The sequence below is a fragment of the Syngnathus acus genome, chromosome 6 (assembly GCF_901709675.1).
Source record: "Syngnathus acus chromosome 6, fSynAcu1.2, whole genome shotgun sequence".
NCBI lineage: Eukaryota > Metazoa > Chordata > Actinopteri > Syngnathiformes > Syngnathidae > Syngnathus > Syngnathus acus.
In genome coordinates this window covers 11,887,166-11,899,990 of record NC_051092.1, presented here as the reverse complement: position 1 = coordinate 11,899,990, position 12,825 = coordinate 11,887,166, and the positions used below count along the sequence as shown (strand labels likewise).

The following is a 12,825-nucleotide window of genomic DNA, read 5'->3' as shown; positions in this document are numbered from 1 at the left end:
CGAGCCGGTAATGGGTTTAAGAGTTCATTAGTCTTGGACCAGGATACCTCTCTGTGGTGCGTGTTAACCTGGTCCAGGCTGAGGGAGAAAAGAGCATTCTTGGCCCCGATATAAAGCCTCTCATGGCCTTCGTCCAGCAGCATGGCCTGGGGCTGAAGAGGCACTCCATTGCCCTGGAACACCCAAGTCCTGTTCAGCTGCCAAAGTTCTGTTGCCATAACATCAACACGAGACATTGAAGATTAACAAAAATGATTATGACAATACCGCGGCGGCGGCGGCGGTTTGTATTGTATTTCAAACAGTGCAGAGGTTACCATGCCTAGGATTGACTTGGTTTATTAAGTTTAAGCCTTAGTGGCCTTGTTCTGTCCATGTTCATTGACTGCAATGCTACAGTCTGTTGCAATAAGTGTGATTTAAAATACAAGCCTTAGAATAAATGAAGACTGTGGTTGACCTTTTAGAAATAGACATGTCATAACTTGTCGAATATTTTTATTCATTTAAGTATCACTTTGAAGGCCACCAACCAAAAACGTTTAAATGTCTGACCCTGCATTATTCTAACAATGAATAATGGCCAAGGCTAGTGTGCCAGAAGAGATAAATACTGGACTGATGGCTATAGCGGAAGAGCACAGACAACCAATCACACTCATATACTGTTTGAGCTGAACCAATGCTGCTTGCATCCAAGTTATGACCAGTCCAAGTCAGATTTTTGCCATCAATACCAGCAAAATGTGCAGAATGTGGAATGTGTTGATATTTGCAAGGCTGGTCAAAACCTTTTAGGAAAAGTTGATCATTTAAACTGTGTTATTTATTCTCACAATAACATATGAATTGAAAACATGTCTGGAAGATGTGAATATTTACATATAATATTTGCAAGTCAATTTACAGTGTGCACCCCTAAAATTTACAGATTTATTTGTTTATTTCAACAATCACATTTTGAGTTTGCACGACCTGGCAAGGTCAGTAAATTGACGTAAGATGACGTCAGCGATTTAACGGCATTGATTGGACGCTAAATTCTAACTGACATCACCTGTTAGGTGGGCGCACCGATCTTAAACTGGTATGAAATCCCAATTGACTCCTTAATCTCACAATATCCTCCTACCGACGAATGGCTGTCTTTCCGAGAGGAATACAAATTTGGCAAATCCGACCTGCTGGAATGTTAACTCTAACCCCTCAATCGCTATGAACTCAAGGGAAATAAAGGAGGATGGATTTTGTTCTTTTATGATATTACTCTCCGGTCGTTTCGGTGAGTAAATGCTTTACTTTCATTTTTAATATTGTTGCTTCTACTGCAAATTGCTCTATAAAAAAAAAAAAAACGTTTATTGTGACTACAATCGATAATAGCTGTATTGCCTGATGCATCGTCCAGAAGTAACCCGAGTTTGTATGCAAGTCACCACGCGCGCCTTAGTTTATCACTAATGCTGCAGGAAAGCCAAAAATAACTGTAAATATTTGCAATGTTGTAAGCCATAAATGAGTAAGATCGGCGCTGAAACATATTTTGTTGTCGTTGTGGTTTTATAGGTGTGAATTTGCAGTGGTGCCTTTTGTTTTTGTTTTTTTGTTTCTTTTTCCCTAAAGACCGTACATTAAATAAGACCCGGTAAGTGTAATTTGCTTTACTTACATATTTACTGATGGATTTGATAACATATGTAACGTGCAAAATGTCCCATAAATATATTTATACATCTAAAACACAGGTGTCAAGCTCAAGGCCCGGGGGCCAGATACGGCCCGCCACATCATTTTATGTGGCCCGCGAAGACAAATTGTGCATCAAATTCGTGTGTTATTACTAGAATTGCAAATTGTCTTCACTTTTAATATCTTTTTTTTTTAAATATTTGACGAGTTTTTACTCGTCTGATTTGAAAATGAGTTGTCAGTTTGCTTTGTAGCTTTTACTGTATATATGAGGTGCTCATACATTTATTTGGGTTGACAGTCATAATGGCCCTCCGAAAGAAGCTATGACTTCAATGCGGCCCGCGAAAAAAACGAGTTTGACACCCCTGATCTAAAACATAATCTATATTTCTTTTATAGTTATGCATGTCTGTATCTGTTAAAAACACACCTGCGTCACATCAATGAAATATTGGCTATAAATGCAGATATGGAAGTTTTGCTTGAGTCACATCTGCACATATGTGCCATGTGTTTGAAATCCAACTTCCCAAAGGAATAGCCAAGAGATATAGCAGTGGGCTATCTTTTAATCTTGTCACTTCCTCTCATGTGGTAAACCTTCCTTTTGCTCTCACGTGTAACATCATGCATCACTCGGCCAGTCATACACCAACAATGCAAGCAAACTACATGGTATGGTATTTGAGTTGCTCTGAGTTTCTCCACAACTAGAACTCTATTTCAGTGTTGATTTGTCTGAAGTTTGGTTTACCAAATTTGGACTAAAAAGGGGTGCATTCTTATTCACAGATTTTGTAATGTTGTGCGTGCTTTTCGATAGAACTGCTCATGTGTTCAATATGCGTAGAAGCGAATGCATGCAAAACGTGGGCCTGATGATCTGATTGAGCCTGACAGGCCGTTCCGCTAAACATGCTCTCCATGTGCGGCATGAGCATAGGGTGCAAATAAGCAAAAGGACTTCAAGCTTTGAAGGTGAAGCGATTGAAAAAGAGGTAATGCTGAATTCAATATGCTTCCTCTGAGTCCTAACAGCCCTGGGTTTCTAAACAGAGAAGGAAAAAAAAAAAAAAAAGCTTTCATTGTTCCCATAAAGCCTGAACCAGGTGTTCCTTGTGAAGGGGGACATGGGTGACCCGGTGTGTTAAATTTTGAATAATTCACAATTTAATTTGGGCACTGGCCATTCACCAGGTCTCAATAAATGTTTTTTTTTTTATCACTTCCGTTCTGGCGTGTGAGTGTATGTTAAGCAGGGTTACACCCAAAAAAGTGTTGAGCTCAGTGGTGCTATGTGAGAAATGACTTCAGAGGAGAAACTCATCGTGTGATATCACAAGATGTTGCTCAAAAATATCGCAAGCATTATGTGCAATATAAAGTGTGGAAAATAGCTTGAGCTAATCATTAATCCTCTTGGATACATAAACTGTATGAGGTGTCAAAACATGCCTTGCGGCATTATGTTGCCTCAAGATTTAAAGTCAGTGGGTTTTTTTTTACGACAAAAAAAAAACCCTAAATACATTACTTTAGTGCAGTCATTCTTTATGCTTTTTGACATTTGTTGCCGATGTATCATAAAAAATGATATGAAATCACCATATTGATATCTATTCATCCCATCACTATTAAACTTAGTTGATGCCTGTATATTATACCGTATCAAAACAGAAACCAAAAACTTTGCAGTTCAGTAAAACATAAGGCACCTCTTGAACACCAACTCTACTGACATATTTAACTTTAAACTGCCTCACTCACCTGCCGGATATTCCTAATGCATTGAATTCCTCTTCTGACATAGAACAATAATCCTATGTAAGTTTGAACAAGATGACTTTAGAATAGCAAGCACCAAGGTGATGTACTTACGCTAAATGTCTCACTTCTGTGGACCACAACAATGGAGAACCTTGTTCTGAAGTCTTGCGACCTGCAGAGGTTGCAGGGGCTAATTGCTGGATTTTCTTTCCTATCATTTGTATATTTTAGTGAAACTTGATCATGGACATAGATACAGAGGACATTTATCCCATGTTCATATTCCAACTACAGCCCCCCCCATTTGTTTGAAATAGGATAATGTATCCACAGAGGAGTAGGTGAAGTCAAGTAGTCCTTTGTTGCGATTAAGGTTTAAATGTTGTAAAAACAAGAAGTATTTGTTTGAGTAGCTCTGGGGTCCGGAATTGCTCGGTGCTTGCCATTGAGGTGATGTGGCAAGTGCTCCCTGTAATTATCGAATCGGCACACACGCAGGATCGCACCTCCTGCGGTCGCTTCTCGGTTAGACGGAACTTGGCCGAGGGACTGCATTCCATTCTGACGCTTGAATGTCAGTCTGGCTCACAAAACAAGGAACTCCTTCTTTTTGGTGTGCAGTCAAAATCTGCTAGCACTTATTTAGATGACAGACGTCGATGGCTATTTAAAGTGATGCCTTAAACGGCACGCACGCCAAAAGCCCTCGCTCGTCCACTTCTCACTTGTCTTGTTTGATAACAGCATGGGGATAATTGCCGCTGACATACATGCACAGGAAGGAAATAGGAAATCAGCATGGAGAAAGGGAAGGAAGCCATGCAGGAATCAGGAATACAGATTATGGGGAAAAATTAGCAAAACAAGAAGGGAAGTGGCAAAACCAGTAAACTAAATAAATTCCCAAAGGAAATGAGGTAGACAGAAGCGCTATGGAAAGAAAATGGATGAGAAGAACATTTCATGGTGAATTCTCAAAATCCTGTTAATTTATTGAAGCAAAGTTCAGCAACACTTTGGATTGGTGCGCATCAACAAAAGGGATTTTGAAACTAGGCACCAGATTTTTAAAACGTGAAGGATTCTGGGACAATCCAGGTCAACGGACAGGATATTGAAACTGGGAACCAAACAATCGGAACGCTAGTCGTCAGGAGACAGTAATGCGGTTGGGTTTGGGCACTGCCTGTCGTATGAAACCCGATAAAAAGGAAATAAGAAACTGGAAACTCTGGAAAGACACGAAACTGTGTCGTGAGGAAGTAGGTCAGAAAGATGGAATGGAAGAAGGACACAGACACTGGACCCAAGAAATTAGGGGAAAGCTAGAAAAAGATGCAGTAAATGAAAAATGCTTAGTATTTTATGGTGTGTTGAACCCATTACTATGATTAGCATGAGCGCTCGCAATGTAAAACACAACAGGTGTGCTCCGCAATCACACTGCTCCTTCTCTCCTGTTATTATGTGCAGCTGTAGCCACGTCTTGAACTGATAAAAAGCAATTTGGGGGATTTCTGCATCTCCTTTCCCTGCGCTTCCTTCTCAAACTTCCTGTCATCCAAAGCCAGCGAGAAGATTCTTTGCCACTAGCTGCAGGCGTAAAAGGAGGTGGCGCAGGGTTTTCCACAGTTGGCCAAGATCCCACATCAAATGAAAAATACATAGGGGGGGTGGGGGGCTTCCCTCCCCGCCCCAAGGCGGACACTTTCATCTGATGCACACTGAAAGAAGATGCAGACGATTCCGAACCATTCAATCCAAATAAACATTTGCATTCGTCTGGGGTGTGTATGGAAACATTGAGACGACAATGCGTTTGCCAGTGAGCAACCTACTTTTTCATTTGAAAGTCTCTAAGCAGACGGGGTAGAGGGATTTGAGTCGCACAAACTCGGAGATCAGATACTTTCACTCATTGTGGCAACTTGTGTTGACTGACAGATAAAATCCGTAAACTTTGCATTTGTTTGGCGGTTGCTCACTGACTTAATGTCTAATAGAAGACAGATTGGCGGACGAGGAGGCAACAAAAGCGAATACCATGTATCGAGTCTGACAAAACCATCGCGTCCTTCGAATCGTGTTTTTGTCATCGAGTGATAAGTCAATATAGTATTGATCGTGACAGGCCTAATTGCAAGCGACTGCCTTCACCGGTTTGTGAGACCTCAGAACAAACCGTATTGGAGACGTGAAATACATCTAATGGTGAGCCACTCTTTCCTTAGCGCAAATGCAGTCTGTGAAAGCTCACGTAATCGTTGTCTTCACACCCTCGTCCTCTTGGTTTTTTTTTTCATGGGGATAAGGTCAGACAGAATACTGGAGCTTCATCAGCTACACCCCCTCCTCCTTTGACACCTGATTAATGAACGCGCATACACAGTGGGAGGGCAACTGTCCACAGACAAAATGAGGTAGAGAGATGAAAACCAAGGAAGAAGATATCACTTTTCCTTTTCGACCTAGAAAGTCGACATCAAACATCCATTTTGCCACAAGGTGAACATGTACCATTCAAGTTAATTTGAGTTCTCACTTCAATTCATCTTATCAAAAAAAAAAAAAAAAATCCCATTCTCTATTTGAAGAATTAGACACCGGTATTCCCCTTCTCGGAGCTAAGTAGATGCCGTTTCATTTTCAAAGCTACAAAATATAGGACTTGTCATTTTGTCTGCTGTAGAAGGTCTGAAATTACAACCCAAAGAGGCAGGGAGGCTTTATTACACTATAATTACTATGTGAGTATAATGTTGGCCTATTGTCGCCAAGCACAGTTTGCTTTGCTTGATGACACGGCATGCAATATTTAACTTGAAAGATAAACTGTGCATGAGGTATGAAACCTTGTCCAAATTATTTGTGACAAGCCAGCACATTTCTGTAAGCAGGAGTATGAAAAAAATCCCGTTTTAGGATGTGATTATTGCCGCAGGACATGGTAAGATGCTGTTGCCATGGTAGCTTGGACATCCATATGTTCTGTGGCCCTTTGGGTGGGGTGTTTTCTTCTTTTTGCTCATTTGGTTGCCCGCCCCTGCAGTTTAGTGTATTCCAAGACTCTGGGTAAAATAAAAGTACCAATCCTTCAGCAGCATATCTAATTAGGTCATAGAATTGCTGCATTACATTGACCGCAGCCGACCACCTAACTTACTGTCTGCCTTAACCCTGACACATGCACCCAGTGAAATGTTTCACAATTTATGACTGTTTTTCAAAAGAAAAAAAGCACTGCACTCTGGAACACTTCTCATCTAAGGCAGAGGGCTCAAAACTAGAGCAATATGTAATAAGATAAGGCTTTTGAGAAGAGTTGGATGCTGCATCATCAAACATTGGGGTCAGCTTCTGCTCTAAATACAGCTTGGAATCTTAGATGTTTGCTTAGTACACCGTATGATTGAAGTAGAAACTTGGAATGTCGGCAGTTTTGCGGTTATCTCAAATGAATCTCTATCAAACACACTGAAAAAGAAAGAAAGGGTGGAGATAACTGTGAATATGAACATCAAGGCGTGCCATTATTTGCTTGCTTGCAAGGTCACCCAAGACACATACGCAGATTTGCCCTCAGGAATTCATATGCAGAAGCCAGAAGAAACTCGATGATTCCTATTGATCCAAGCAGGTTAAACTTACAAGGTTTCAGTGCTCATACAGCATTTGATAAATATTCTTAGCACGTAGTGTCTACTCTCAGGCAAAAGTTGAAGTGCAGGTCATATTCTATTCTTTTTATAACATTTCTTGTGGGGCAAATAAAAATGGACCACAGGCCGCAATTGGCCCGGGGGCTGTAGTTTGGAGACCGCTACGCCTTAGACCCAATTGCGACTATACTAATTATTCTAATTGTCTAATTGGCTCTAATTGTCTTAAGAGAACTTTCGCCTCTCGTCCGAGCAAATTCACTTGATGCACAAAAGCCAGAATTAAATTTTTTCTTCAATATTACACTCAGCTGTAATAATGGCTTAAACATCTGAAGGCCTAAAGGACTGTGTTGTTTTTATGTATTCTTTGGGAGCTAAATTTATTGAGTCTCTTTGGAATGGAGGAAAGAAATGCATTGTTTGTGGAAACTTTAGTAAACACCCTCCTCTGTTTTAGAGATGGTTTCAAAAAGATGGCCTCCCTTGTGGAATGCTCCAATTCTCAAGTACAAATATTTGCTCTACATTAGTCTTGACAAGTCATTCGCAGAGGTAGAGCCGGATACTTCCTCACAGTTATGATAGCAGATGTTATTGTAGTATTTTCTATACTCTGAGGAAGAACTTTTGACTCCATCTCAGCGCTCTCCCTGAACTGCGTCCAAGCCACCAGCTTGTGAAAAATTCAGTTGTCCCTGTGCGCATGAGTGGGACTTTTCAAGTCGGGGGAAAATATACAGTAGGCATCCACTTACAGACCGCAACATTGAGCAAAGGATCCATAAAAGGAAAAAAAAAAAAACCTCAGTCTCTGACGCAGTGGAGTTCCACACAACGACTGCAGTATACTGTACATCTGACTACAATGTATCAAACCAGTTTTTGAATTCAATCTCGTAATTTACAGATGCTAATGTTTTGGCCTGGGACTTTATGCTTTAGTTGGAGGCTTTTCTCATTCTTCAGTATGATCCATTTGCTGCATATCCCTCAAGTCTTTGCCAGAACATGTAAGACTAAAGACAGACACTGCAGATTGGTGGGGTGTCAAGCACTTGAAACTTTTTCCACAGGTTCTTCATTATTTGGGTGGTTTATTAAAAACTATAACTGACACTGTTCATCAGTTTTGTATTAGTCGCTTGTGTGTGCCTGTTTTCCTTTTTGATGTTCATTTTTGGCAAGACGTATCAAACGCACTTTCTTCTACAGTACTTGCGTCTACATTACGACAATGACCTGAATTTAGAATAAGTAGGCTATACGTCACCATGAGAGCTGGGGACTGAACATTTCATCTACAATTCAAAATCCCAACCAGACTTCGCTTCATTCAAGAACACCGGAGATGGCGCCATGTCGGGCATTTCAACAGGTACACATTTATACACCGTTAAATCCTTTTGTTAACTTAACGTACCACAACTAATATGTTGTGAGCAAAGGTTGTAAATAAAGGTTAAATAAATAAAAATAAATAAACTATTATGTGCATCTTGTGGTGCGTTAATTTGACTCCCATGTGATTTTTACTTAGGATGTTAGTCTCGGTTTATCTTAAAATGATGTAGCTAAGAGATTGAAAGTAGCATAAATTATTCTGAGCTGATGAAGACTCCAGTTTCTGTCGTACTTGGTGGCAAGCACCCTGATTGTCTTTTTTTCTTTTTTCCAGGTGAAGCTAAAGATCTCAAGCTGATGAGGACTTGAAGGAAGACTAATTCTCTTGAGAATCACAGAGAAGGTTCAGGATGGGATACCGCTGTCTTCCATCTCTCTTGGTGAATCCAGTGAGCTAGTTTGTGGAATGTGAGGGATACTATCTGCCAATTCTTTCAAACTTGACAACAAGATATCGCTGTGTGCGAGCATCATCGACACCCTCAGAGGATGCACACCACTCTATGGACACCATCAGGGGTGTGCTTGTTTGTTCTGGGAAAGCAGACTTTTTTTTTTCACAAGAAAAACTGTCAAGTGAACATCAACTCTTCTTTTTGCACTAGAAATTATTGATGTGAGAAAAGTGCTTGAAGTGGAAACTACCAAAGCTGTAAAATAAAACTCAATGATATAATGCAATGTATATGTAACTTTCTGTCTGTTAGAATTGATAATATAAACTTGGTATTGAATATTGTTCAGGAACTGGGATAAAAAAAAAAAAATCTGATTGATTTAATTTTTTGATGGGCCTCTTCTCCACACGGCATTGGAAAACATGTTCAGTTGTACTTGATATTTTTCTTTTGTTTTGTTTCTTGTCTTTAGTTTTCCCCTTGGGTTGGTGTCAGGAAGGGCATCCGGCTGTAAAAAGTTTTGCTCCAAAAATTTTCTCAGTATAGGACTCTCAACCACGAGATGGCCATGGACCGTCCTCGGTGGAAGAAAGCCATATTGAGAATCCAGTCCAACCCATCGGCGCCTGGAAAGCGGACTTTAAACCGATGATGATGATTTGGTTTGTATTTATTAACTAGAAGTATTTAATAAAATGTAAATGTGTAACTTTTGAATTAATTACATTTTTAGTGTATTAACGCCTGATACGTTCCGACTTCTAGGGGAATTTGATTTAAGCTGCTGTATGTCTCGCACCAGAATAATTTTCAATTTGTGTTCATTGTATTTATATTTTCCACACAACTGGGTTCTTTTTTTGCCAAAATTTGCACTAAATACCATATGCATAATACGTCAATAAATATTTTACAAATATATTTCACAGCCTGTCCGAGTACTTCCTCACTCCAGTTCAGTGCCTTGAACAATTTGAAATCGGAAAATGAAAATAAAATTATTGGCATAAGAAAATAATGTGTACTTAACCTCAATAAGGCTACTTTGTATAAAAGGTGTCAATAGAATATAAACTTCCTCACTTTTTTTAAAGCGACTCCTGCGTTTACATCAAAGCTGACACAAATCATGGCGCACAGATGAATAAACATCGTACTAGGTACTTCACAGATGTAACTGCTGACCCCAAAATTTTTACTAAAGTTCCAACCGTGCTATGTGTTTATAAGTTATTGACCGTTGAAATTCCACACCTATATCCAACCATGACTAACAGGCTTATGTGGAATTACCATTCTGTTGCTGTAGAGATCAAAGATGTGTGAGAAAATGACAGTGTTTACTCTGCAAAGAATCAACTCTTATTATCGTAACCAAATGAAGCAGAGAGTTTATAAGGCATATCATAAAGCATCCAGGCACACCTTCCTATTGCTAAGTACCTCCTCCATCGCTGTACCTCATTGTGGAATCTCAAAAACAAAAGAATCTGCTTTTTTGCGGGATAGAAACTGGCACACTACACGATGTCTGCGTGTTGGCGTAGGCAGAAGAAATCTTATGAGGAACACATCACGGTGACAACCTAGGGTTTCATTTTCATTTGCTAGTGATTCACTGTAGCCAAGGATTTTTTGTCACTACGTTTTTGATCAGTAGTGAAGTACGGAGTCACTTTAATGGCCAACATACTTGAGTAATTGGACATGTGCAATGGGGAAAGTCAGAATGTTCAACTTTGTGAGAGGATCCGATTTTTTTTTTTTTTTTCTCCCCCATTTGGCTTGCTCGTAAATTACCAGGCATTGTCTGTAGACTTTGATGTAGCCCAAGAATTATTACAGGAATTTCCCACCCTTTTCAATGCCCCACTTCCCTCATGAAGTTTTTATGTGTTCATGGAACGCCGTAAGGTGAAGGTAAAATTCTGACATTTACAGTACTTGAAAGCTTATGCCACACCTGCATCAGTCAAAATATGTTTGTATGTTTGTGTAATGAGCATAATTATAATATATAGAATATCTTCAACTGAAAATGTCATTTAAATTTAGAATTCCTCATTCCTGTTCAAAATGGTCAAACATTGAGAGTTCAAACAAAGCATAAGTCTGTTTTATACACAAGTAGCATTATATTTGTTTGCTTATATCTGCCACTTTGGCGACAAACACAATCACACGCAACAACACACTGCACATTTCTTACCTTTGTGTGAGAGCCGTATTCTGGGGTTAACGCTGTTGGCTGTGTCAACTCTGCTTGGAACCAAATACAATATCATCAGTACCAAAAAGCTGGTCCTCAAGCAGTCCTCCATCCTCCTAGGAACAAGCTGCACATTCATCTAGAAAGAAAGCCTGCAAGGGAGGCTGAACCCAAGCATCAGTGGAAAAACTGTTCCTTCTGAATCAAATTAATAAAAAAGAATCTTGGCATGAACTAAGCAAAATGAGTCTCCTCGAAGGTAACGCTCCATTTATGGATCATCATCACAGCTTACGCTGCTTCCTCACAGTCTCCTTGCTCCGTTAAAGCAGTCTGCAGTCTGCTGGCCGCATCCACCCACAAGCTTGGTGGACAGCGCTGACTATTATTTTCTCACTTGCTCTTCGTAACCAGGGAGAAGAGAGGTCCAGTTGTTGCGTTCATGCTGCAGTGCCCACTACTCTCCATATGTTGGTCCTTCTGTTTGCGTGTCTGGATGTTGAGTCGGATCTGCTCTTTCGTATTCCAATGGAAGCAAATAATAAAAAACAAAAGCGGAGAATCCCACACAGCTGATCAATAAATATGCATCGCATTAGTCTTTCCCAGCAAGCAGGAAGGTTGGAGTGCGTCTATTCCACTTGAGTACCTTTGGAGTCTGTCAATCTCCGGATGGGAGCTCTGCAGAAACGCCTGAGCAGGAGAGGGGAGGAGCAGGGAGCCTCACGCCTGGCGTGCGCTCACTCTGTACAAGGCAGGAAAGTGAAGCTGTGAATCTGCTCAAACAGGAAGGGAGGATCCCCAAACCTCACCTCTTAAGTGAGTCAGTAAAGATGATTGCTAGTGCCGCTACCGATCTGGCCTGGTGCCATTGTATAATGACTGCTTTGCTGTTTAAAGACTTTCAAAACGGCTTCCAACTGTTTGAAGAGCTCCTTGTCAATCGTCACCGTGACTGTTTGTGCTTTGTGGAACTCCACCAGGTTCTCCTCTCCCATCTCCTGATATTTTCACATCCTTTTACACTCCTGCCTTGACTGTATTGTAGCTTTGCACACTTTGCCTTGTTGTCGTCTTTGTCGTGCCTCAAAGACATTGAGTAGCATGCTTGGCCATGGAATTTCATTTGGTCTCATGGCAAGGTTCCTGTGCTTGGTGTTTTTTTTTTTTTTTAATCTGTTCATCTGAAGACAAAAAAAAAAGATTTTGCTACTCTATCACTTTGGACACATCTTTTCAGTTGGCACAGTCATTTGGTTTTTGAAAATGTGCTTAACCCGTGTACTCGTAAAATGTACTCGTAAAAAACGTACTTGGCATTCTTTGAGATTTTACATCAGTAGAGCGTGCATTTGGCTTACTCTGATTTCAAATTCTAATCTAAATATTAAATGAACAACTAATGTTCTCTTCAAATTGGTACTTAGCAAGAAGCCTGTCATTCAACACTGTAAATACATGGAGCTGCTTCCTTTAAGTATGATCTTTATCCTATAAAATGTCAACAAAATGGCATCCTACACACCGTTGGCAAGGAAAATAAACCTGTGTCCAACATCAGGGGATTGGCCAGGAATTCAGGCATCCACTCCGGAGAGCCACAGTATCCCGCCTAAGACATCTGTTTTCCCTCGACATCTCTTTTCATATCTTTGTGGTGACACTAACATGATGTCATGCTAATCAGTCAAGCATA

General features: G+C 40.3%; 1 protein-coding gene across 2 annotated transcripts in view; it reads right to left on the bottom strand.

Moving 5' to 3' along the window:
* sema3e (sema domain, immunoglobulin domain (Ig), short basic domain, secreted, (semaphorin) 3E) overlaps positions 1 to 11,889 on the bottom strand; it is a 19,557-nt gene extending 7,668 nt beyond the window's left edge. For both annotated transcript variants that reach the window (XM_037254338.1, XM_037254339.1), the window contains exons 1-2: positions 11,130 to 11,889; positions 48 to 208 (exon numbers count right to left, since the gene is read on the bottom strand). In XM_037254338.1, the coding sequence (XP_037110233.1) occupies positions 48 to 208; positions 11,130 to 11,268 (300 nt within the window). In that variant the 5' untranslated portion in view covers positions 11,269 to 11,889. The remainder of the gene's footprint in view (positions 1 to 47; positions 209 to 11,129) is intronic.
* Positions 11,890 to 12,825: the final 936 nt, after the last annotated feature.